The sequence below is a fragment of the Spea bombifrons genome, chromosome 9 (assembly GCF_027358695.1).
Source record: "Spea bombifrons isolate aSpeBom1 chromosome 9, aSpeBom1.2.pri, whole genome shotgun sequence".
Taxonomy (NCBI): Eukaryota; Metazoa; Chordata; class Amphibia; order Anura; family Pelobatidae; genus Spea; species Spea bombifrons.
In genome coordinates this window covers 33,754,702-33,782,201 of record NC_071095.1, presented here as the reverse complement: position 1 = coordinate 33,782,201, position 27,500 = coordinate 33,754,702, and the positions used below count along the sequence as shown (strand labels likewise).

Sequence of the window (27,500 nt, the reverse complement as noted above, 5' to 3'; positions counted from 1 at the left end):
ATATTTAATATTCCCAAAATCTGGAAAAAAGCTCTTTCTCCAAGTTCTTGTTTGGAAAGAGAGATCCTGAAAGATGTCTTTATATATCTCATCAGTTACAGTTTTCTCTCTTTTTGCCCTTAGTACTTCAAAGAGGAATGAGTGAAAGTTCACAATAATGTCTCTGGAGTAGTTCTCAGCAATGACTTTAGGCTTGTATAAGCAATGCAGTCTTTCCATGATAGGTGTATGTTCTTTGAGTTCCCACCCCAGTATTTTGAAACAGCCCAGCAGGAAATCTTTCAGATGGTCTTGAGATACAGACACCGGAATATTCAGAAAATGTATATCTTCAATATCTCGCATTTTGTTTTCCATCACACTCATCTTACGCTGTAGTTCCTCCCAAACCTTATTCAGCAATGTAAATTGTGTCTTGGGATTTGTATATACCGTATTGGCTCGGATAAAGGCCGCACCCGAATATAGGCCGCACCCTAAAAGTTAGGTGCTTTTTTAAAGAAAAAAAATTCTTAGTAAAAAAAAAAACACTTAGTGGAACAGATATGCTGCCACTCTGCCCCCGCGAGATATGCTGCCACTTTGCCCTCCCCAGACATGCTGCCACTCTGCCCCCCCGAGATATGCTGCCACTCTGCCCCCCCCGAGATATGCTGCCACTCTATCCCCCCCTGAGATATGCTCCCACTCTGCCCCCAAGAGGTCCCCCCCCCTAGACTTACCGGTGCAGACTCCCCGGGATCTTGCAGTGCCGGCGGGGGACAGCTACGCAGTACGTATTCAACTTCCAGTGCTGGCACTTCCGCCGTGGGAAGTGCCGGCAAGGAAGATTGATAGCGTACATCGCGCAGACGTTCACCGGCTGCGGCGATGCAAGCGTTAACCTCTCGCTGCTGGCACGTATGCACAATGTGCTTTAACAATCTCCCTTGCCGGGACTCCCCCCGTGGGAATTCCCACCAAGGGAGATTGTTAAAGCACATCGTGCAGATGTGCCGGCAGCGGGGGCTGTTTACGCACATCGCCGCTGCCGGTGAACGTCTGCGCGATGCGCTTAGAAAACCTCCCGTGCCGGCACTCCCCCCATTGAAAGTGCTGGCAGGGAAGGCTGTCTGAGCCTATCAGAGAATAGGATACGGGTCCCCTGCACCGCTGCGGGGGGATCTGCATCCTAACCCTGCTGCCTGCCCCGCGCCCGGAACTGCATGTCCCGGGCGTCGGGCGCTAGACCCCGAATATAGGCCGCACCCCCACTTTAAAGACTTAAAGTGGGGGGAAAAAGTGCGGCCTATATTCGAGCCAATACGGTATATATATCTTGCAGGCTGGGAACCGTCTTAAATAGTTCCTTCAGATCTTTATAAGTTACTTAGATCTAAGGCAGTTGGATTCTGTTTTACTGGAGAATCATCAGTGATAGAGAGTGATGAATCATTGAGCCTTTCTTGCTGGTTTTCTTTATTAAGTACAGGTGAGAAAAAAATCAGAGGCCCTTTTTCCTTGTTTTTCTTCTTTTTTCTCCCTCTTGTCCTTTCTGGGTGGTATTTTAGTTGCCGTTTTTTGCTATTTCGCTATGGTCTGCTATGCAATATGCACTTACAAATTAATAAGTCTTATCTGTAACAGGAACTTAATTTGAATTGCAATATAAATAAGTACTGACCTGTGTTACTTTATGATACAACTGCTAAGTAAATCACTGCCTGTCACAGTCCACACAGAAGCCTGTCTCCGGAGTATACCCCTCCCTCTTACCCTGTACCACTGTGGAGGCGACAGGATGTGCACAGCGTAACGTCATGCACAAGGTGTTTTCGTCGGGTGGTATGTTTAAAAGCTGGGCTGACAACTCTTTGCAGTCATACAATTACTTCTGTTGCTGATTTTGCCTGTTTGACTTTGTTTGAACCTGGCTTGCCTGACCATTCTATTGAATTTCTGGTTACCTGATTTTGACCATCATTCATATTTCTGCATACTGGGTTCCTTATCTGATTCATTCCTAACATAACAACTGAGCCATTATGGATTGGCTGAAGCTGGCTTTCAACCAGTCCTTACAAGACTTCCAAGCAGAAGAGAATCAGATACGGCAACAAATGCACCAAATGCAAGCCAACCCCAATGTTCCTGGAGATCAATTTCCAGCACCTCCTATGCTTCCAGAGCCTGTAGTTATACAGGGGGCAGCTGTTCCTGAGCCCTCAGATACCCATGCCAGAAAGGTACTCAGGAGATCGTAAGAAGTATAATACGTTCATGGCCTCCTGCAAGATTATGTTAAATCTAAAACCACGAACATTCACATCAGACTACATCAAGATTCATACGGTCATCTCAATATTGTTGTTAGAACCCCAGCTCTGGGCCCATCACCTGCTTTATAGCCCAGTACTAGAAAAATGGGCCTCCTTCCGTCAAGCCATGGAAGCACCATTTCAGGACTAAATCTGCTACTAGCACTCTAAGGGCTCTGAAACAAAGGAAAAGACCCCTAGAGAAATATATTGCAGAATTTAGACAAGTATCCATGAAGACTACATGGAATGAATCAGTGCTACATGATCAATTTTGACACCATCAGAGATGAATTGGCCCGTAGTAACATACCCAATTCCTTAGATGAATTCGCCGGGCGGACTATACACATCAACAGGAAAGGCCGAACACCAAACAACCTCTCCTTCCAACTGGTCCGCAATACGGACACTGGTCAAAACTACATCTGTAGCCAAGAGAGAACGTCGCAAGACTCTTGAGTTATGAATTTATTGCGGAAATAAGTTCCACTATGCCAATGAATGCAGAGCCAAATCACGTTCCTCAAAGGGAAAGCAACCTACCCTGCTTCCGTTAAAAAGAATGGTCTCTCCTCATTTTTCCAATCTGTCCCTTTCCATATATTTACAGTGGAAGGAAGACTCCGTCGCTCTCTCAGCAATGATTGATTCAAGAGCCAGCAGCAATATTTTGGACTCACCTATATCCATACAATAAGTGTAAGGGAGCCCTCTGAAAACCGACCCTATCACTAAAGAGACGGTACCTTGATGTATGCACACCGACCCCAATCACACTGAGGACATTGTTTTTCATGTGGTTCCATCTCCTGTCTTCCATGTAATTCTGGGTCTCCCCTGGTTAAGTGGGAGACTGGTACTGTTCGGTTCTCCTCTAATAAATGTTCTTAACATGTCATCTCATCCAAGTCCGTCAATGTTGCACATGATTACAGCTCTCTCACCACCTTACATTCAATTCTCTGATGTATTTGAAAAGAAAGGTGCAAGTCAACTTCCACCATATAGAGAGTACGACTGCCCCATAAATTTATTTCCTGGTGCCCCTATCCCTTTTGGCCGTATTTATCCCATGTCTGAACGTGAATTTTCTACTCTCAAAGATTACATAGATGAAAATCCAGCCAAAGGTTTTATACAGCCTTTTACCTCACCTGCTGGAGTGGGAATATTTTTGTTTCGGCGGGCACTTGTGGCGTGTCCTCAAGGACATCTCAAGAGGTGGGTGGTACGCGTGTCACGCTCCCTCTTTTATGCTATAGCTAAATGGAGGCGGCGTGACGCGCATAGCGCTACGTCATTGGGAGCACGGCAGGTTTAAAACTTGAGCACTGACTTTCATTCAGTGCTCGGTTATAGTATTGGCTGAGCAGCTACTATTGCAGTAGTTATTTTAAACTACTTATTGCTGATTTGTATTTGTTCTTGACTACGCTATCTTCTCCATTCCTGACCCAGCTTGTTTCACCATCCTATACTTGAACCGTGTTTGATACCTGCGCCTTTTACTGCATACTGCCAAACATAGTTAGCGAAAGTCTAATTCCATGTCTGACTTTCTGCACTATAAATTTATGCTACGTTCCTCCTACTCTGCTCTTAACCTTGCTAAAGAAACCTATTTCACCTCCCTCACCTCCTCCCTGCCCCACAACCCTAAACGACTATTTAATAGTTTCAATTCGACCGATCCCTACTACCCCTTCCACTAACCTTAATGCATCAGACTTTGCCACATTCTTATATAAAAAAATACAAACTATCAGAGATGACATATCTGCAGTCACCTACCACGGACTATGCACCCCCCTTCCCACTGACCTTTTCTCCCCTCACTACATTAACTAATTTCTCTGCTGTCACTGAAGATGTACATGCTCTTCTTCTTTCCTCTTGTCCAACCACATGCCCACTTGACCCCATCCCTTCCCATCTCACCCAGTCTCTTTCATCTACCCTTGTCCCTACTCTAACTCATATCTTCAACCTCTCCCTCATTGGGACTACTGGATCTGTCCCATCGTCCTTCAAGCATGCTACCATTACTCCTATCTTGAAAAAGTCCTCCCTCGACCCGACTGTTCTTGACCTCCGTGATACTGCTCTCTCATGGCTCACTTCCTACCTCTCTGATCGTACCTTCAGTGTCTCTATCTCCAGTAACACTCCCCCTCCCTCTCTCAGTTGGGGTACCCCAAGGCTCAGTTTTAGGACCCCTTCTGTTCTCTCTTCACACTTCCTCCCTTGGCAAACTGAACTCATCCTTTGGCTTTCAATACCACCTGTACGCTGATGACACCCAGATCTGTCTATCCTCCACTGATCTCTCTCCCTCTGTCTTAGATTGTGTAACTAACTGCCTTGCATCCGTCTCTACCTGGATGTCTGAACTTTCCTTGAAACTCAACCTCTCCAAAACTGAACTCCTCATCTTCCCTCCCTCCAATGCTAAGATTCCCCCATCTATCTCCTTCAATGTTAATGGTGCAATCATCTCCCCGGCTACTCATGCACGCTGTCTTGGTGTCACCCTTGACTCCGACCTTTCGTTCACACCCCATATTCAGTCTGCCTCTAAAATCTGTCGTCTTCATCTTAAAAACATTGCCCATATCTGTCCCTTTGTTGCACATGTGAATTATAGGGTCGTCAGAAAGGATGTCAATTGTGTAAGAGGAGGAATGCGATTGCAAGAAATGTCTTATTTGTAAGAATTTATAAAATTCAGAGTTAGGTATCACATAAGCAGAGCTGATGTAAGAGAACGAACGGAGGGAGCCCTTGTCAAAAAGATCTCTCACCCGCAGGAGTACTTTACTGTGCCAACGTTTGAGTCGCAGTTCCAGGATCAGGAGTTCCAAGGAATTAAGTGGAGTAGCCTTAGTAATGTGAAATAGAGAGGATCTGTGTTTAGCTAATTCAGTCCATATCTGGAACGTGTATAGTGTGGTGGGAGGGAGTGCCAGTCATTTTGGCCGGTAACGAATAATTGGGGAATCAAGTAGAGGTGGACATGGATATTCTCTTGCTTGACCCATTGAGGAAGGTTTGCGCGATAATGAAACAAAAAAGTTTGCGAAAGGATAGCGGCTCGATGGTAAGTCAGAATGTCCGGGGCTCCCAAACCTCCCTTAAACCTAGGGGAGTAGAAGGCACTTCTAGAAATGCGTCACCTGCCTTTGATATTGATGAAGGTGGTCAAGGTCGCCTGTATGTGTAATAAAAATGAACGGGGAATACCGGTCGGGACTGCTCTAAAGACGTATAGTAGTTTCGGCAAAACCACCATTTTTATTGAGGAGATACGGCCAATCCAGGAAAGGTCAAAAGAACGCCACCTCTGAATATCGAGAAGAATTTGCTTCCACAGAGATCGAATATTGAAATCATGCAATTTAGTTAGAGTGCGAGGTAATTTAACACCGAGATATGAAAGATAATCTTTCCTCCAGTCAAAGGCAAAGGAGTGTTGGAGTGAGGTAGACAATTGGTTGTGTAGGTTAAGAGACATCGCTTGAGGTTTATGCACATTGATTTTATGATAGGAGATTTCAGCATAATGCTGGAATTGTTGAAGCAGCGATGGGAGTGAGGTGGAAGGGTTTGTGATTGAGGCCAAGATATCGTCAGCAAATAGCCCCAAAGTAATATCCTCACCCTCTGTAGAGGGAAAACCTGTAATATGGGGATCTGAACGAATACGTTGAGCCAATGGCTCCAGTGCTAAGGTGTAGAGAAGTGGAGAGCGTGGACAGCCCTGGCGCGTCCCATTAGAAATTAAAAATGGGGAGGAGATAAATCCCGAAAAAGAGACCGAGGTCCGAGGGAGAGGAATACAGAGCCATTATTGAATGGATCGGGGGGGGGGCGGAAAAGCAAATTTGGAAAGGACCGACGATAAAAACAGCCAACAGTTTATTAATACATTTACGGGTATTGTCATTTGCTTGTCTATGGCGTACAAAACCAGCTTGGTCGGAATGAAGAAGTGAACGGAGTATTAAAGAAAGCCTATTAGCAATAATAATAAAGTTTGACATCATTATTTAGCAACGAGATAGGGCAAAAATTTTCAAATTTATCTGTAGGTTTACCCGGTTTAGGGATTGTGACGATATGTGCATATAAGTTTTCGGATGGAATATGGCCTCTGGACATAAAGGATTGAAATAGGGAGAGAAAGTGTGGCCCCAAAACTGAAAAAAAGGTTTTATAATAATAACTTGTTAAGCCATCAGGACCTGGAGCCGAATTTTTCTTTAACATGCGAACTGTGGATTGAAGTTCATCTAGATCTAGAGGGGCTTCTAATTGAGAAATAATCTCTTTTGTAAGAGTGGGCAAAGACACAGAATCAAGGTATGTGTTAATAGATGCAGCTGTGGGCTGAGGTGTAGAGGTATCGTCACAAAGGTTATATAAGGAAGAATAAAAATTGGCAAACCTATCAGCTATATGAGAAGGGTTTTTAAGTGGGACTCCTTGAGGTGATAAAACAAATTGGGGACGCGCCAGGGCCGCCGAATGTCTAAGCTTATTTGCTAACATAGAGTCTGCTTTGTTTCCTTTGGAGTAGAAGCGCTGGCGTAAGCACAATAGCATTTGGGATGTGTGTTCAGCTTGAATCGGGGACAGTTGGAGTTTAACTGAAGCAATATCAGCAATCAACTGGTCAGAGCGGTTTTGTTTATTAAGGGTCTCAAGGTCAAAGTCGCAAGAGCAGGGAGTCTTTATCAGCGGCTTGGGCTTTTTGTTTCTTTAAATGGGAAGCGATACTGATAAATTTGCCTCGAATGACCGCCTTATGGGCATTCCACAGTGTTTCTATCGAAGTATGTGGGTTTTGGTTTTCTGTAAAGTATAGGTCCAGATGAGAGTAGACCTGAGATTTTAACGTCTCATCGGAGAGTATGGAATTATTGAGGCGCCAAGATCCCTTGCCAACAAAAGAATGACCGACTTGCAACGTTAGAAACACAGGCGCATGATCCGACCAATTGATAACACCAATAGAGCAGTCCCGAACCAGTTGGAGCATTAGCTTATCAACCAAAACAAGGTAAATTCTCGTGTATGATTTATGCGCTGCCGAAAAGAAAGAATAATCCCTATCCAAAGGGTGATGTAGGCGCCACGTATCGTAAAGTTGGAAGGAGTGAAAGGACTTAGCAAGAGAAGTAGCTAGTGACTTCACCCTTTTACCATAACTGCCCCTAAAGGTAGTAGAAGTGTCTAATATCGGGTTTAAGAGAGCATTAAGGTCACCGCCCAGAATAAGATGGCCTTTCTTAAGGCGGTCAATCTTGGACAGTACACGTTTTGGCCATAGAATTAATCTTTCAGGAAGCAAGAGTTGTACAATCTGCGGAACAGAAGTAGTAAAAATTGGTAAAATTGGTCGCACCTTGTAAATAATACAAAACAACGGCCACCCCAAGGAAGACCACCAGTGACAGTAGGAGGAGAAGACCGCGTCCGGCAATGCAAAGAAACAAAACATGATGACTGAGTGGGTCATAAAGTCCGAGAGATAGACAGCAGAAGGTTTACATTGCGTGGAAAGGTATAATTTGAGGTGAGTACAGCAGGTGTCTGACAGTTGATCCGAGCCATAACAAAAATAACATTTAAACCAAAACATAATGAGTTGAACAAAGGTCCGAAACTTGCGGTCCATTGAGCAAGAGGCCGCATGGGGGGTGGTAGAAATCTACCTGAGAAGGGAAGAGTGTGAAAGAGGAGACCTCCAGTATAAGTAGTGCAAAAGAAATTGAAATAATGTGTGATTAAGTGAACCATGGTGTATGTAGGTACAAGGAGAAAAAAAAATTAGGGAAAAATGTGTTGTGGGTGTGCGTGTCCAACATTGAGTAGTTAGCATTACAAAAGAGAATGGCGGATAGAAATGTCCTAAAAGGGCAAGGAAAAATGCAAGAAATGAATAGTTGAGACTCTCAGGTGTAGGCAAGGAAGTCGACCAATGTGACAATAGTAGCAGTAGTATCTCACGGATATGTCGAGAAGTGCTGCCAGGGAAAGTAGGTCGCAAGGATGACAGCCGTAATTTCCAAAAGTCCCGGGTAGCCGACGGAGAACAGTCACAGGGATCTTGGAAAGATTGCAGGCATGTGTTGACAACGTGCCATGGAGACAGGAAAATATGTGTGGCGGAGTCAAAGAAAATGTGGAGTAGGGTGTCCGTGTAGAGGCGTGATGCAGGTCCGGAGACATCAAAATGTAGGGGAGCAAAAAAAAAAAAGAAAAGCGTCTGATGTTTTCCGTTTCTATGTTGGAAAGAGGTGTGAGACAATTACCTCTAAGGAACTGTGCGTTTAGAAGACGGCGTGGACCATTCACGAGCCAACCGCTTAGGCAAGGAGGAAGAGGAGCGAGCCGCCGCTTGCACAGGTGGGAGATTCGGTTGTAGCACATCCGACTTACTCCACCAGCAACGTTGTGCCTTCTTTAGGAGACCGAACCGAGTGGGTCATCCCGTCCTTAGTGATTAAGAGGCCCATTTATAGGAAATTTTGTGGGATCATAGTGCAGCGGTAATCTCAGAGACGGATTTCCGTTGTTGGAAGGTATATTGGGAGAGGTTATTAAAAAGCTGTAAATGATGATATTGCTCAGGAACATCTGAATTGAGCCTCACCTTCGTCACCTCTCTTTGATTTCATAATAGTGAACGTAGAGAATAACATCTCGGGGGGGAGAGCCTTTCAGCGATTTAGGTCGTGGTAGACGGCGAATACGGTCAATGCTGCCGGTCAATGCAGATTCAGCACAGCCTGCATGAGGAAGGTGACATAGGCCTGTAAGTTGCCCAGCGTAACAGCCTCTGAAATACCCCGAATGCGGATATTATTACGACGTGATCGGGCTTCCAAATCGCTCAATTTAAGACGGAGGGAGTCCACCTCTGACTGAAGGGAATCACAAGCATCTACCACCGTGTTATGAGCGGTGGAAAAGTCCTCCATTTTGTTTTCCAGATGGTGTGTGCGTTCTCCCAGATCTTGCAGTCCTTTTTGGACAGCAGAGAAGGTGTCCTCAATGTTCTGACGAAACGTGTGTCTCATATCCTCCAATAAAAGTTTCATCGATCTAATGGTGACGATCTGGTTTTCAGGATCATCAGTGGAAGGAGTCGGAGAAGTTGGCGGGATAGCAGCGCCTGGAAACAGCGTGGCCTCCTCCTCCCCCTCACTCCCACGAGTAGAAGCCAAGGCGCGGGAAGCCGTCTTCCTCTTCGGTTTCAGGCTCAAAAAAGCCAGGTAAGTTTTGAACAGACAATCTATTTCTGTTCACCGACATCTCAGAAGTAGATTGGAAACAGAAAAATCTTAACCAGGTTCCAAAAACATAGTGAAGGTAGTATATAATGAATAAAAGCTGGAGGAGCTCCACGATCTTGCGACTTACTTCTTAGCCATCCAAGCCACGCCCCCGTTAGCTACACTGTTTAACTCCCTCCTTGAACGACAGCCATTAGACATCCACACGACGATGGCCACAATTACAGTTATCCCTAATGAATGGAAAGACCCAAAACTCCCACAAAGCTATCAGCTGATCTCTTTATTAAACACTGACGTTAAAATCCTGGCCAAGGTACTGCACCACTGAGACTAAAACCTTAGATTCCAATTTAAGTACATGCTGACCAAGACAGCTTCATCCCAGAAATAGAAGTCAAGTACAATACCATTTGTGCCCTTGAGGCTATACATAATGGACCACAGGGGAGGGGTTATTTTTTGCTACTCTCTAGTGACCCTGAAAAAGCTTTTGACATGAGTGGCCTCTCACATGGCAGGGCCGCAAAAACACCATAAAAATGAATCTCTTGTACCTCTTCAAAACCATACCCTATGCCTTTTTCAAGTTGCTTAGGCACGTGAAGTCGAGGTTCATATGGCATAACATTCAACCGAGAGTAAATCAAAGCACTGCAGAGGTTTAGCTCTGACCTTCTTAAATACTATCTCACTATGCACCTTCTTAGGATCATTAATATAAATTTGATGGTGCATATCAACAGAAGAATTTAAGATTAAGCGAGGTGCAGATAGTGTGAAGAGACATACCCAGCATTCCAATCAAGTATTACAGAACAATGTAAATAGAGATGCAAACTTCAATTAGGATCCTTAGGATCATTGCTTGAGCGATACCTTTATGGTCCAGGCAGTGGATTCAACACACCACACTTGGTGAGTTCCCCTGGCTGAACCCCGAGGTGTACTAAAAAGTGACAAGGGTACCAGTATGAACAATATGGTGATAAATTGTTATATAGATGTGAGTAATCCTCTACCGACAAATTTATAAAAAAAGAAACAATACTTCCCCTACTTAACAGCTGCTACCCTAGAACAGCATTCTCCAGATGCTGATTTCAAAAACACTTCCACTTAGGGGTGCTCTTGTAAATTTGGAAGAAAAAAAAGAGAAAAGAATTATGGTGTAGCCAATAATAACAGATGTTTTTTCTCAATCTATTGCAATCACGATATTTTTGTGATATTCAGGCTCTTCTCAATATCTTCACATCTAAATATGTGAATGAAGAAAGAGAAGGGACAAGATTGTGCAGTATCTCACCTAAATATAAGGAAAATAAAAGTAGATTGCACTAACAAGAAGTTGAGCATATTCAAAGTGCTAATATGTCTTACAATAAGTCTTTTCCAACGATCCTGGTTGGAATGATGATCTTCAAGTATTTTCAGGTTCTTAAAGTGCTTCGTTGCAAAATAGTGCAAAAAATTGTGTATGGATCCATAAGCCAAAAAAGAAGAATCACAATTGGATCTAAAAGTGCAATTAGTGCAAGTGCTTGTGCTAAACTCCATAAAGGATGTGCAAATTATCACAAATTAATGAAAAACCACATGGGTGAATTTATTAGGGGAAAAACCCCTTTAAGATATATAAACAGGGAATGTATATAGAATATTTAAACAAAAAATAAAAGTATAATATTAAATAAATAAAAAAAAGTTCAGAGATATGAAAAAGTCCTAGAAATCCTCAACCTCAACGCGTTTTGCCCCAGATCGGTAAGTCTGTAGTGGCTTATAGGAAATATCATGAGTGCAATACTTACCACTGATTCAGAAATAACATCTGTTATTACTGGCTAATAGATACTTTCAATAAACTCACAAATGACCCACCATTCTTCACTTACATAGAAAGTGACGGCAGATAAGAACCATTCGGCCCATCCAGTCTGCCCAAGCACCACACCAGTAGACTCATCTCACAATATAAGATCCGTATCAATCACCAAGCATTTACTTAATGCTTCTAAACTCCTGATGCTCACTCTCTGGAAATCCACAACCCCACCTTTATTTAAGGACTGGGTTTCTAAAGGTTAGGAAATCTACACCTTCAAGAAGCTCTCACACGTCAACCGATCTGGCTCCTACAATGCGATGGTTTTCAGTGTCTGCTTTTCTTCTTAACGCAATTCAATAGTCTTTTCAAGGCCTAATTAAACCTTTCCTTTGTGCCTAATGTTGACCCCTCTTAGCTACTGGGATGAAAAGAAGAGTCTGTGGCCTGCACTTTCATTTGCTATGATGTCTGTCAACCACTGTTCAAAGTGAGCGTGTGTTTTCCACATATGATGGAGCAGATTGCCTTTCTTAAATTCTGCCCAAATTGGGATACTCATTTTCACAAAAGTAATCCAAAAATGGTAAAGCTAGTAGTTCTCATCTAGTGTTTGAGATCTGGAAGTCCGCTCCCAAACTTCAAGGACTGACAGTGTTTGGATGCTTTGCTCTGGGGATGAAACAGGTGAGTGTGTGTCGCCAATTGCCCACACCTTGTCCATTTTCATTTCTATTCTGCTGCTGGTGGTGTCACCTCAAAATAATTTTTCTTATAGGCAGCTTATTTTTTCTGCCTATTCCCTTTCTTTCTAAAATGTCTTGCCCAAAATGTCCCTTGAAATGGTAAAGGTAGTTTCTCCCCTCAGACTGCATCTGTTTGCTGTTTGGCAATGCCTGCTACCTCCATCAGGGCAGCCAGCTAACGCTAGGGCCTACTTTTTCGTTTACTATTTCTTTGCAAATCCTGTGTTTTCCTATTCTTTTTTTTCCCTTATGAGTTTTTTTTTTCTTGCTTTTTCCCCTTATGATTCAATCAACTAACTAAACAAAACACAAAAAATATTCACAAGGATCTTTCCTGTTATTTGCCCTTTCTAGTTCTACACATGCTATACACACTCACTCTCACTAAATAAATAGTAAATACATCATAGTGGTGCATGCACACACACATAACACGTCACTCACTAATATACACTAATACAAACACACTCTCACACATAACGCATCATGATAAGATATAACCTAACCCAGTTCCTAATCCTAATAATTAATTTTATTACTCCAAAAATAAATATTAGTTAATAAATAACCCCTAAGTAAACTTTTGTCAACTCTGACTCCTAAGACAATAACCAGGCAGGCACTAGCAGAAGTAATATAATTTATTTTCAATTATTTAATTATTATTATTAAAGTATATTAAGTAATTTAAAAATATTTATTTTTTTATTGTATTTAATTTATGAATATTAGTTTATACTTAATATTATAATTAATAATTAGGCTATACAAACTTATAGGTAAAGCTTAAGGATAGTAGCGGACTGGTTCATCTTTAATAGATATTAAAGAATTATTTCATTTAATTTATTTAATTAATTTAACACCTATTAAAAAGTAAGATCATATTACCAGTTCACTACTATTCTCAACTCTAAGCTAATTTTGACGCTCTTTCTTCCATCCATTAGTCTCAAGTTCCCTATTCAGTCTTCTACCCGTTTATTTTTTGTTTCCATGGCAACCGGACAGACGAATAGCATTTCCAAAAACGATTTTCCACCGAACCAGAGCCCAAATCTAATATTTATTTAATAATTACCGCCAATGGCACCTGTTTTCAGATGAAATAATATGCTGTAATGTGCGATAAAGAAATGTGACACAAACGTAACAGTTTCATTATACATACAACACTATGTACCTACCCTGGTTTCATAAATACTCGACCAAAGTGTATTTGCGCATGAAGATCAATGTCCAGCACCTGCTTAAGGTAATCCTGAATTAAAAAGGAAAATAAATATGTATATGTATACTGTATATAACATGTACAACATACATGTATTTATTTACAAATCACTCTGGTATTCTGGTATAAGTGTACATATTTAGGGTTCAAAATCTGCTTTTATTTCAGCATTTCTGAAAAACGAATTTCTTCGACAATTTCTGACAAAATATACAGTATTTCCCCAAAAAAACATTATTTTCACAAATGTAAAAAATATGCCTGTTGGCACATACTGGAAATCAACAATTCTCAATATTTTATTTAACTCTGACTAGCATTGCCAGTTTGTGGTTAAGTTTTCACTCCACATTATTTCAGCACTCCTTTTATCATCTCAGATGGTGTGTAAAGATGGGGTTGAGTTGGGCGACTGTTATAGGAAAGCCATATAAATTAGTACTACTTGCTCTTTCTTGGACTTCAGAGCAGAGCTTCGATGTTCCTGGTATAACATCACTTTAATTACGAGTGCAGATGCTTCTCTATTCTTTAATGATGTTAAAATACCGTATTTGCTCGATTATAAGATGACCCCCCAAAATCTGAATATTAATTTAGGAAAAAAGGAAAATGCTTGACTATAAGAAGACCCTATAGGAAACCTGCCCTCCTGAGTTATGCACATTTGCCCCCAGAAATGCCTTATATCCCCCTATATGCCATTCTGCCTCCCTGTTATGCCTTATACCCTCCTATATGCCAATCTGCCTCCTTGATATGCCTTATACCCTCCTATATGCCACTGTGCCTCCCTGTTATGCCTTATACCCTCCTATATACCAATCTGCCTTCCTGATATGCCTTATACCCTCCTATATGCCAGTCTGCCTCCCTGATATGCCTTATACCCTTTGGGACAGATCGACCTGTGTCCCAGACTGGACACATCCGCCCGTCAGCTCCTTCCCTCTCCCAGTAAGCGTACATGCTGTGGCTGTCCGAAGAAAGCAGTCACAGACCAGCACTTCCCTCAATCATGAGACAGGACTTCATGCTTTGAGGTTAAAACAGAACTCCCTTGAGAACACATACTGCAGAGGGGGAGGTGGAAGGGTCTTTGAGCTAATCCACCCCACACAAAGGCACATTCAAAGAGGGTACAAATAAATATAATAATAATAACAGTGAAGATCAGACATGGTTCTTCACATTACTCCCCTCTTGTGCAAACGTCCGGCAGACACAGCCAGATACCTAACGGATCGGCTTGGGGATGACCGGGCCTCTACTGTCTCTACCTGGCAGCCCAATGTCAGTCACCAAGTCTCCTGGGCCTGGCCCTGGCCCGTAGTCAATAGGTAAGAGGCCAGCCCAGAAGCCTCTCCAGTGGGCATCCGTCTTTGGTCTCCTCTGCAGGCACGGGAGACCTTTCTCCAGGGCTTCTTTCCCTTCTGGGCCCTCAGCCCAGACCCGGCTCCCTCCCAACCTGATGGAACCCTCCCATGGTAACCCTGACTGCGGGCTTGTCCCGAGTCAGCTCCACATTCCCCCACCCAAACAACAAGAGCCCACTCCAAAGCAGCAGCAGTTTCACTTACCCCTACCTCAGGGCTTGACAAATTTGTTGTGAATCTAGGCGCCAGCTAAAAAAGTTAGGAGCCAGGATTTTTTTTTAAACTAACAGTTGGTTAGGAGTGATCTGATCATCATCAGCCCACTTACTAAACTCACAGCATTTGACCTGGAAGCACCCTGGACTTTCAGGTCAGTGCTGTTTTTTTTGGGTTTTTTTTTTTAAATATTTTTTTTTGATATATATATTTTTTTTAACACTTTCAATGCTGATGTTCCATTGGAGCACAGCATTGATTGATATTTAGTCCCCACAAGCTTGTGGGGACAAATGTTAACCCCTGCAATGCCACGAATGTGTTATAAACAATTGTGGAATTGAAGGGGTTAACGCTGCACTGTCGCTCTCATGGAGCGATCAGGCAGCAGGGGGGTGTTGGGGCTGGTCTCCACACTCATGTGGAGACCAAAGAACCCTCTCCCCCTGTCACTGAAGCTGCCTCTGGCAGCTGGGAAGCAATTGCTGGTCTATAGACCAGCCATTGCAAGGGGGAGTCTCTGATGACTGCTGTAGGCTTCCATGCCTACAGGAGTCATCAAAGGGCTTGTGGGGGCTCGTTTTTGCTGTTGCTGGTCTGCCTGGACTTCCAGGCAGACCACCAGCAGCAGAGCCCCTTGAAAAACGGGAATTAACCCCTAAATGCCGCGATCGCGGCATTGAAGGGGTTAACGCTGCCCTGACGCTCTCATGGAGCGATCAGGCAGCAGGGGGATGTTGTGTCAGGTCCCCACACTTGTGTGGGGACCCAATCAACACTGAACCCCCTTTCCTGAAGCTGCCTGTGGCAGCTGAAAACGCTATTGCAGGTTTCTCTGCAATCGCGGTTTCAGCCTACAGGATCACTCCGTGGGAGTGATCACAGGCTCGGGGGCGGGCTCTGAGTGGCTGTGCTGTCTGCCCAGACTCCTGGGCAGACAGCAACAGCAGCGCCCCCGCGTGGTGACACGGGGGCATTTTTTTGTGAATGTAAGAGGCTGACAAACTCCTAGGCGCCAGGACAAAATTCTGAGTCGCCATGGTGACCTGGCGCCTGGGATTTGTCGAGCCCTGCCCTACCTGGCTCTCTGAGCTGGGGCTCGTTTTGCCCACTGGACTCTACCGCTGGGGAGGAATGCCGGTTGCCCTTCCTCGAATAATTGGTGACAGCCGCTGGGGAGGGTCGCCGCCTGCACCCCCTCCCGGATGCTCGTGCTGGGGAGAGCCAGATAATGGGGGTGTAAGCAGTGCAGGGCAGAGCTCAGTGCTTCATGCTGGTGTAGGGAACGGTGCTGGGCAGAGAACAGCGTCACTCTGCCCTGTGGCCAGCTCTTCTGCTGGTTGTTCCCTGCTAGCAGGTAGGGACCCTTCGCTGTGGGGCGGGCAGAGGCCAGCAGCACTCTGCCCTGTTGCCGTCGCTTCAGCCGGAGCAAGGATTGCTGGTGCAGGACAGAGGTCAGCGACGCTCTCTCCAGGTGCCAGCGCTTCTGGTTGGTCCTCGTTAGCCGGTAAGGACACTGTGCTGGGGGATGAGCAGAGGCCAGCAGCACTCTGCCCCGTGGCCGGCTCTTCTGCCGGTCTGGCATTTTGCGGTGCTGGGCAGAGGATCACGTCGCTCTGCCCTAGTAGGTCCCTGCTAGCAGACGGGACCCTTCACTGTGGGGCGGGCAGAGGCCAGCGGCACTCTGCCTCGCTGCCGTCACTTCAGCTGGAGTAGGAGGGGTGCATGGTGCTGGGCAGAGAATAGCGTCCCTCTGCCCTGATGTTGGCGCTTCTGCCGCCTCTAGTGGAGACCCATAGACTGCTGCCTTAAATTCCGGCGACTGCATGCGGTCCATCATCCCTCAGAAGACTTCCTCCCAAAAGTGATCTCCCACTTTCACCTCTTCGGGCTGTGGCTGCAGTACCAGGGGCAGAGTGGCTGAACCTTCAAGTCCTGAGGCTTGCCAATTACAGAGAGCGGCCTCCAGAGCTCGCTCTGTGACATCTGTGGGCTCACACTGCAGGGCGTAGTGCTCCTCGAACAGCGCCAAGTATTCTGCCTCGAGGCACCATTCTCTGTCTACTAGTCCCGCAAGGACTTGACTGAGTTCACTTATTGCAGTGGGTGACAGGGCTCTCCGGCGCTTGTCACTAATGTCCCACCATCGGTCCATGTTGCCATTGCCAAAGTCATCCCTTTCCTAGAATGCCTCCCAGAACAGGCCAGGCCCGCCAACATCCATCCCTTCCAGAGAATGGGGCTTTCTGGATTTCGCTGCGGGCCTCGAGCTTCCCAGTATACGGCTCGGTATCTCACAAGCCGGGCTCGGTTCCGTCTCTCAAACTCCCATACTGGAGTCTCCGATCTGAGGGTCTCGACTCCCCTCCACGCACATCCTGGTGACTGTTCAATCCACTCCATCTGTGGATCCGTTTGGCTCTTCCTCGTCAGGGTACAACTTTGTTAGGCGGCTAGTTGCTTTGGTCCGCTCTGGTCTGCAAGGAGTACATCCCACTGCTACCACCAATGTGACGGATCGACCTGTGCCCCAGACTGGACACATCCACCCGTTCTTCACACCCTTCTATATGCCACTCTGCCCCATGATATACCTTTTAACCCCCTATATGCCACTCTGCCCCATGATATGCCTTTTAATCCCCTATATGCCACTCTGCCTCCAGAAATGCCTTATACCCCCTATATGCCACTCTGCCTCCAGAAATGCCTTATACCCCCTATATGCCACTCTGCCTCCAGAAATGCCTTATACCCCTATATGCCACTCTGCCTCCAGAAATGCCTTATACCCCTATATGCCACTCTGCCTCCAGAAATGCCTTATACCCCTATATGCCACTCTGCAATTGGAGTTCATGTCGAGGTGAAAACAGAACTCCAATTTATTGAATCCAATCCAAGACACAGCAATCCACACATTTTCTCCATCAGGCCCATCTATGCACATGGCTCAGTATTTGCACTTGTCACGGATCTGATCTGGCTAGTCCGACCGACTTCCTCCGCTGAATTCTGCTCCTTTAGCCTGGGACAACACACTCTTTCCCCGGTTTCCCAGTCACTAGCCGAGACTCAGTGTAGGGTATAACCAAAATAAAGATAATCCCGTCAGCAAGAGATGGGATGATATACTGCTGGGGGTAGCCACAGAAGTCTTTACAACATCAGAGCCCATAGTCAATAGGGAAGAGGCTGGCTGTTAGGACTCTCCAGTGGCTCCAGTAATGGAGGGTTCCGTCACAGCACTCAGCTCACCTCAACCCAGTAGGGGGTCGCAATTGTAGTCATGGGAAGGATGGTAAACACCTTTCCCTGCCGCCTGCATCACTTTCCTGGTGCTTCTGGGGAGATGGGCCGGTTGCGCCATCTCCTGGGCACTCACTCAGCCGTTGAGGTGTGCTGCCGCCTGCATCCCCCTCATGCTCCGGCTGCCTCTGGGGAGATGGGCTGTCTGTCTTGTTTTCCGGACAATGAGAACAGAGGCCAGCGACACTCTGCCCTGATGCCAGTGCTTCAGCTAGGGTGGCAGGGTTGGATGGTGTGTGACCGTTGCAATCAGCCTCTAGGGTATACCGTTTACCACGGTCAACCAGTTTTTTATATGCCTTCTCCAGTTCCCACTCCTGTGTAATAAAAAAGAAAAGTCTAAATCACCTCTCAGTCCGAGTATTTGGGAGGTCCAACTCCCTGAAATTCCAGATTTCCTCAATCCATGCAGAAGGCCAGATCCCCCTGCAGATTATCCAGTAATAATTCCAGGCCACCAAAGTCTGGAGAACATTCTGGAGAACATTCTTTCGCAGTCCCCCAATATAAGCATATTTGCATATATATATATATATATATGCATGCCACTGCATTGCCCGATACCGATTTTCCAGCTCTGTTGCTAGCCGTAGCGTAACATACTCAGCGCATGTACGGTCCTGAAAAAGGCAATGAGTTATTACAGCAGCCCACCCCAAGCATCAGACAGCACCAATGTTGGGGTGAAAACAGGACTCAGTTTTACTGAAAACACACCAGTATTTAAACAGAACAAGGGGGGATTTACATACAATACACACAGCAAACCACACATAGTTGTCCATCAGGCCCTCCTCAGCACACCAGAAAATATACTGGAAATTGCATCTGAGGGTGCCAAATCAATCGTTCACCAAGAGAGCTGTAGTAACTCCCAGAGATCACCTAGATGTATCCTGTTGATGTCCCCGAAATCCCTCAGCACCAGTCAGCATGCACTCCTTGGAACCCTGCCATGTATACCCAATAAGTAGACACAACTACCTTCGATTGAGTAGGGTAAGAATGAACATTTTATTGAACAGAATACAGCATATTTATACACAGATACCTCAAGACAACAACCAGGTTTTAAACAACAGAACTCAAAAGGGCTCAATTACATCAGTAGATAATTGAATAACATCACAAATGATTAACAAGATTTAACTAGAACAATTTAAAAAACTAACGTAAGGTGTAGGGAAACAATGACCATGGAAGGGGTGTGAGCAGATAGTCTGTGTACATTTTAACCTGTATTGACAAGCAACTACCCACATTTACCCACATGAGGAACCATGGTCCAGATGCTCAGGTTAAATATGAGCAAGTGCCCACAAGACTGCATAGTTCAGGGGGAAGGCTGTGTCTGGCCCGGCAATGTGGTTCCGTCACATATCTCCCCTTTAAAAAGTGGACTTTAATTTGCCGTTACTGAGCTCTTCCGCTTGAAAACAATCAGATGAAACACTGCACTTTGCATACATACATACATATACACACACACACCATCCATTTTTTATTTTTTGTATATATATATAAAAATGTGTTTCAGTGGTTTCTGGTATTCACTAATATAATGAAATACTGGAAGGCCTTGTGTAGAAACCTACTAAGGTACTGTAGTTTCCCTGAGTTGCTTTATGTGATAGAGCAGTTATACAACATCAGTAGATTACGAGATCATAGAGTTCATGAAATCTGACGCTACTGTATTTACCTGACTGGTAATAGTTATGTATCTTTTTAGAAAGCCTGTTCTTACCTTTTCTCCCATTGAAACACCCCCTGATGTGATGATGACATCAGCACGGCTAATACCTTCATTTAAGGCATTTAGTAAGTCATCTGGGCTGCAGAAACAAATAAAACAAAATGCCACACTTTGCTAAACTATGTATGCAACAAACAAAACAAAAGCGCCAAAAAATTAAAAAATAAATAAATAAATACATAGCCTGTTGCATACCTACTTCAATATGATAGCTGTGTGTTCCATTTAAGTTGTCATGTTATCTGTGTACAGAATATCCCCATTTGTTTCTTTCCACACCCAGGCTAAATGTTTGGCTGAACACATCTCCCTGTTTGTGATATACTGACCTTCAGTGAAAGCTGCAGGAGGATGTCTGAACAGATGTGTGGATAGTCCTTCCACTAATTTCTATGGGGTTATCATCAGTGCTCTGTGAAAGACACTAAAGATCCTCCACACGAACTTGGAGTGTGCCTCACTGTGGCTGAGCTGTTGTCAATTCCTATACACTTCCACTACACAATACCACTTACAGTGGGTTGGGACAAATCTAGCAGGTCAGAAATTTCACTAACTGACTAAGGGTGGCACCCTATGACATTGCTACGTCCAAAGTCACTGAGTTCTTCAGTATGCCACATTCTACTGCCACTGTTTGTGGAGATGGCATTCCCATGTACTCGATTTTATACACCTGTTAGAAATGGACATGACTGAAACACTTAAACTCAATAATTAGGAGGGGTGCGCACATATTTTTGGTCATATGTTGTATTTAAGCAAGCACATGAAGACAGGCTTATTTAAAGCCTTAAATTAGGAACTTACTTATCTCCCACAATACCCAAATTGATGGTAGGATAGCCATGTTCCTGAATTGTTGCAAGTAGAGTTGATCGATTGCTATCACGGATTTTTCCTGGCAGAAGGTCATCTTCAGGATTCAACAACTAAATAAAGAGATTATACAAAACAAAATGAATGATTTTTTAATTAGTTGAATGCTCTACTCAACTTACCATGTTAAAGTTTTCATCTGGTTATGGATACCTTCAGAGAATGTTTTGTGACAAAGGCACATGTATTTCCACCTGAGATGAACTACTGATCTGAGTTCCTTTTGAAGTTCAAGCGACTCAGGTTGGGACAACTTGTAGGTGCTTAACGATGTTTGGCAACGGAGTATTCGTTGAGCCAATGGCTGTACTTGTCTTAAATATCTACAATTGCACATACTAAACTCTAGGGTTAGAATACAAACTGCATTCTATGAAAAAATAATAAACTCTAGGGTTAGTAAATAGATTCCCTAATGGTCCTGGGCGGGAAAAGAAAGTTTCCTCACAAAGTGTGCGGGCGCCACAGGGGTAAGCTGCGGGACTGCAGTCTCAGTGCTGCTCGGCCGGACCAGTGAAATCTGCAGGTGGGTATGGGAGGGTGAATGAATAAGTGAGAAAATGTATGTTTTTATGTATGTATGTTTAGGGGGCAAGCTGTTTCAAGGGCAGAGTCCAGCCATGACAATGTCTGGCTCAGTATATAGTGATATGAGTTATGCTGTACCATATCTGTTCAGTAAAAGTTATTTAAACTTACTTAGTTACTGTATAAGTTAATATATTTTTTTCAGATTTCTAGTTTTCTTCCAATTGACAGTTTACAAATTTGCAAAAATATCCTTGCAAACATATTTTTTGTGTGGGTGTCTTTACATTTTAAAGTGTGGAGGGTGCCACATACAGGATCAGCCTCGTGTGTGAAATACTCTAGGTATGCCCCTCCTTAGAAGTAAAGAATACTGCAGCACTGGATATCTAAAGGAAAACAACATTTAAAAACATACATGGATACAAAGCCTAGCACAGGCAACAGTTGGGCTTGCCTCCAAGACTGGGAGGGTCCTTGTGTGTATCCTTCTTAAAACTTCTTAGTTGGTGCTTTTTTCAACAAGCTTCCTGTCTACCTAATACACTGGGTGATTTAGTAACAAATTATTTAACAAAAATACCCAAACTAAAGTGATTTTAGCTACAGGTAATTTAGAGAAATGTTATGGCTGTCTTGAATGAGAATGGTTACTATTTTAAATAGCCGAATAACTGTGCAGACTTCATAAATCACGGTATTGTGTTAATATCATTGCGATTTACAGTAGATGGTTTATTGCCACACTATCTTTTAAGTACATTTAACCGTTTATTTCCTACGGGTATAGTATTTCCTAAAATCTGGATGGTTTTTGCAACCACTATTCTCCTTTTTGATTTTGGTATGCCCCCACATATTTTGCATAGTTTTGATTAAGGCACTTTTTATATGTAAAGTCCAACCAACTATATACCGTATATTCCGGCGTATAAGACGACTTTTTAACCCCCAAAAATCTTCTTAAAAGTGGGGGTCGTCTTATACGCCGGGTACTTACCAAGCCGGAGGTTCCCACGAGGCCACCAATCTCTCTAATCACTACGCGCCGGCTATTGATGCCGAGCGCAGGGATGCCGTCATGTCCCGGCGCCCGGCATCAATTGCCGGCGCGTAGTGATGAGGGAGCAGGGAAGCCCGAGGTCTGGCACTTCAGACCTCGGCTTCCCTGCTCCCTCATCACTAGGCGCCGGCTATTGATGCCGAGCGCAGGGATGATGTCATGTCCCGGCGCTCGGCATCAATAGCCGGCGCGTAGTGATTAGAGAGCAGGGAAGCCGAGGTCTGAAGTGCCAGACCTCGGGCTCCCACAACTGGATGGAAGAAAGAAGACAGAAGATAAGGTATATATACACATACGTGTGTGTATATATATATATATATATATATATATATATATATATATATATATATACATATACATGTGTGTGTAAAGGCAGGGGTGTGTGGTGAGGGCAGTGTATAAATGTGTATGTGTGGACAGGCATATGTGTAGATATATATATATAGATATATAGATAGTGTGTGTGTGTGTGTGTGTGTGTGTGTGTGTGTAAGGGCAATGCATGTATGTATATGTCATCAAATCAACCAGCAAATCACCGGTAAGGTACATCGCTTGCCGTGATTGGCTGGTTGTTGTACGCTGGGTAGAGGGGTGCGCAGAAAATTTCTCTTGTGCAAACATTTTCACAGAGCAAAAATTTTGTGCGCACAATATCCGCGCCGCATAAAGTTTCAAAAAAATTATTATTTTTTTCTTTTTTGGGGAAAAACTGTTGTGCGCACAATTTTTGGACGTGTGCGCTCTCTTAAAAAGTCATGTGCGCGCGCACAAGCGCACGGCTTAGAGGGAACACTGGTCGTCTTATCCGCCCAGTCGTCTTATACGCCGGAATATACGGTAAATAGAACTACATGATTATATGGCACAAATGCGAAAAACAGGATAAACATTTGCCTCCATTATTTCTAAACTAAATATAACTAGACTAAGATCCAGATCCCCCGCAATGCTGCAGGGGACTTGGATCCTCCTCCCTGGCAGCCGGTGGACGTCTGCGCGATGCGCGCAGAAAATCTCCGCTGCTAACCGGCACTTCTGCTAGGACCTCTATGACCGAGCGCTGGCGTGACATGACCTTCCGGTGCTCAGTCACAGAAGCCCCGGTAGAAGTGCCAGGTAGCAGCAGAGGTTGTCTACGCGCATCACGCAGACGTTCATTGGCTGTCCCAACTAGACACCAGCACGGAGGACAATCTGCGGATGCATTGGTATGTCGGGGGGGGGCAGGGTGGCATATCAGGGGGGGTAGATATGCATAACTGGGGGGCATGTTGGGAAAAAAAAGGAAATGAAAACAAGAAATTATTACAATATATCACTATTTATATATTATTATAATAAATATACCAACAGTGGGTTTGCATCTCAATCAGCAATAAGAAGGTTGAAGGGTTTGTGACAAGAAAACAAAAATTGTGTGTTTTGGTTAACTGTGTGTTCTCCACTAGTGCGTAATTAGTTAAGGGTTGGGCTTTTAATTAATTGTGTTACTCCGTATAAAGTAAGTGATTAAACTCACAGAGCTTGCTCATAATAAGTGGCTTGCATTTCTCTAAGTGACTTGCTTTCTGTAAGTGGCCAGTTTGTGCACCACAGGAGTTAGTGCAACACATGAGCTGTAAGAGAAACCAATGTAAGCTAGATATTGTCACAATTCTGTGTACTCACATCCCTCCATAAAGTATGAGCAAGCTTGGAGGTCTCCCTCAGAGCACATCAAGCCATACAGTGGCGGAACTACCGGGGTCGCAGGGGTCGCGACTGCGACCGGGCCCTGGAGTTCTGCCACTCAAGGGGGCCCAAGCAGGGCCGGACTGGCCCACCGGGATACCGGGAAATTTCCCGGTGGGCCCGTAGATTCGGCCGGCAGAGCGGGATTTGAAGCTGCCTCCGGCGCCAGGGGCGGGCTGGGCATCAGCACCCACCAGCCGTGTGCGATGGCCGCCTAGTAATGGGAGCAGCGTGAAGGGTGAAAGCTCCGCCCCCTCGCACGGACCTCTCACCCCTCAAGCTGCTCCCATCACTATGCGGCCATCAGATTGCTGGGAACGTAATCTAAACGGCCGATGCGTGCTGATGCCGCCGGCCGGTTCTGCTTTAATATTTTTTTTTTTATTTTTTACTTTATATGGCAAGCCGATCCAGCTTGCCATATTACATTAAAAAAAAAGTGTTAAAGTAGCTCCGGCCGGCGGCATCAGCACGCATCGGCCGTTTAGATTACATTCCCAGCAATCTGATGGCCGCATAGTGATGGGAGCAGCGTGAAGGGTGAAAGCTCCGCCCCCTCGCACCAGAGTGGCATATAGGGGAGGCAGAGTGGCATATAGGGGGGCATAAGGCTTTTCTGGAGGCAGAGTGCCCCATGATTTGCCTTTTAACCCCCTTTATGCCACTCTGTCTCCATAAATGCCTTTTAACCCCTATATGCCACTCTGCCTCCAGAAATGCCTTATACCCCCTTATATGCCACTCTGCCTCCAGAAATGCCTTATACCCCCTTCTATGCCACTCTGTCCCATTATATGCCTTTTAACCTCCTAAATGCCAGAGTGGCATATAGGGGTATAAGGCATTTCTGGAGGCAGAGTGGCACATAGGGGGTCAAAAGGCATATCATGGGGCACAGTGGCATATAGAGGGTTAAAAGGTGTATCATGGGGCAAAGTGGCATTTAGAGGGTTAAAAGGCATATCATGGGGCACAGTGGCATATATGGGGTATAAGGCATTTCTGGGGCAGAGTGGCAAGCCTGGGGGCAGATGTGCATAACTGGGAGGGGGGCAGGTTGAAAAAAAAAAAAGGAAATAAAAACAATATATTTTTCTCAATCGTAGCTTTTATTAACAAACAATTGTTCACATAGTTTACATGAATTAACATTTACTGGTAAAACTTTTCTTTTTTTCATAAATTAATATTCAGATTTTGGGGGGTTGTCTTATAATCAGGGTCGTCTTATAATCGAGCAAATACGGTATATGCCGAGCACTCATGTCATCTTTATCCAGTACACATCAATGCCGAGGAGTTTAGATCCTATTTTAACCCTCAACACCAGGCCCCCCCTTACAAAAAAATAACTGCAGTTTTTCTGAAGTAATACTGCTATTTTTTGGACATGAAAAAACTGCAATACTGCACTTTTACTGCAGTATTACTGCACATTTACTGCAGTTTTACTGCATTTGTACTTCACTGTACTGCAGTTGTACTGCAGTTGTTTTTGTACGGAAGTATAAATGCAATAAAGCTGCAGTACATTGAAGCACAACTGTAGGTTTGCAATATAAAAAAAAAAAGTGCGGTAAATGTGCAGTAAAACTGCAGTACAGTGAAGTACAAATGCAGTACAACTAAATATCGCGGCGATACCCTGGCTCCCGCCGGTGTACCGCAGGCTAACCGAACCGGGGCATCCGACCGTCAGGTCGACGCTCCGTGTCCTCTCCAGGTCCCTGGCCAGGTATCCCCTTATAAGCTGCCCGGGTCCCCTTGCCCCAGTCTCTTCCAACCCCGAATTTCCTCCCGGCTTGGGGAGGGGGAGAGGGTACTCCGCGTCACTCACCTATACGCAGGGGACTCTGTTCGCTCCATCTCAGATTTTGTTTCCACGACCCCCGTGCCCTTTAGGCTGACTTTTCTCTTTCATCAGATTCGGCACTTTCTCTCCTCCCTGTCCCCCGCTTCTGCCGCCACCAAGCCCTTGACCCCGTTCGAACTTCTGTGTTCGGACTCCGCTGGTCGTTCACATCTCCTCTCTATCATTTATAAACTCCTGCTGGCACACCGTACCTCTAAAAAGCATTACTTCCTTAGTTTATGGGAAAGGGATTTGAACCGTACATTCGAGACCGATGAGTGGGATCAGATGATCTCTCTCACGCTGCGGGGGGTTACGTCTAGTTGGTTACAGGAATCTGCATACAAGCTCCTCACTAGATGGTATAGGGTTCCTGCTGATCTCCATCATTTCCTCCCGGACGTACCTCCCCATTGTTGGCGCTGTGGGTCCGATGTCGGTACTTACCTGCATCTTTGGTGGACCTGTCCTCTGATACGTCCTCTGTGGGAGGCTGTAACCGCGGTCATACGGGCCATAGACGATCCCAGTTTCCAGGCCACTCCTGAATTGTTTTTGCTGCACCACACGTCCTCCAGCGTGGGCTCCTACAAGAGATCTCTGTCCATCCATTTCGTTTCTGCCGCCAAGGCTGTTATCCTTCAGTTTTGGAAGCAACCCAGGACCCCTCCCGTGTCAGTATGGCTCCGGAGGGTCAATTTTATCTGCCAGATGGAGGACCTAGTCATGACCTCTAGGGGCTTTGGTTATGAAAACGGCCTGAAGTGGCTTCCCTGGAGGCAGTTCCTGGCTTCCCCAACTTTCCAGACTGTTCTGGGTCGCTTTCTTGACGAACCCCCTGACTTGGACTTGGACGCGTGACGACTGGGTCTTCTCCCCCGTCCCTGGCACCCTTCCAGTTTCTGGCCCCTGTCTATTTTGGCCCTTCCCGTCCTCCTCTGGGCTACCATCTACCTGGCGAACCTACCTTCCATTTATTTCCGTGCATTGTTTTGTTCGGTTTTGTTTACTTTTGGTTTTTTTGCTCTTTTCTCCATTGTGGTGCTCCTCACATCACAGTCCTCTGTACTGCCTCCCTGGTGGGGCATTTGTTCCTGGACCTGTATGCATTGTGCCTCTTATTGTTTTCTTTTTGTACGCTCTGGAGGTATCTGCTGTACGATGTGCGTTTTTTCACATGTGAACTGTTTTCTCGTCTGTATACCTTGCCTGATGTATACCGCTCTGTTACGATGCCTTGGGTACCGGTCCTTGTGTTTATTGCATCACTTTCTTTTCCTTCAATAAACGGAGATTTGATTAAAAAAAAAAGAAATTTCTAGGTTTCGTCTTGGACTCGGTAGGGGAATCCTTATGTCTCCCGTTGGTTACGCTATTCATAAGG

The 27,500-nt window shown here is 44.9% G+C and overlaps 1 protein-coding gene across 8 annotated transcripts in view; it reads right to left on the bottom strand.

Moving 5' to 3' along the window:
- GPHN (gephyrin) overlaps positions 1-27,500 on the bottom strand; it is a 330,342-nt gene that overhangs the window by 38,208 nt on the left and 264,634 nt on the right. For all 8 annotated transcript variants that reach the window (XM_053474851.1, XM_053474852.1, XM_053474856.1 and 5 more), the window contains 3 exons: positions 20,871-20,992; positions 20,052-20,139; positions 13,360-13,433 (listed from right to left, as the gene is read on the bottom strand). In XM_053474851.1, coding sequence (XP_053330826.1) covers positions 13,360-13,433; positions 20,052-20,139; positions 20,871-20,992 — 284 coding nt within the window. The remainder of the gene's footprint in view (positions 1-13,359; positions 13,434-20,051; positions 20,140-20,870; positions 20,993-27,500) is intronic.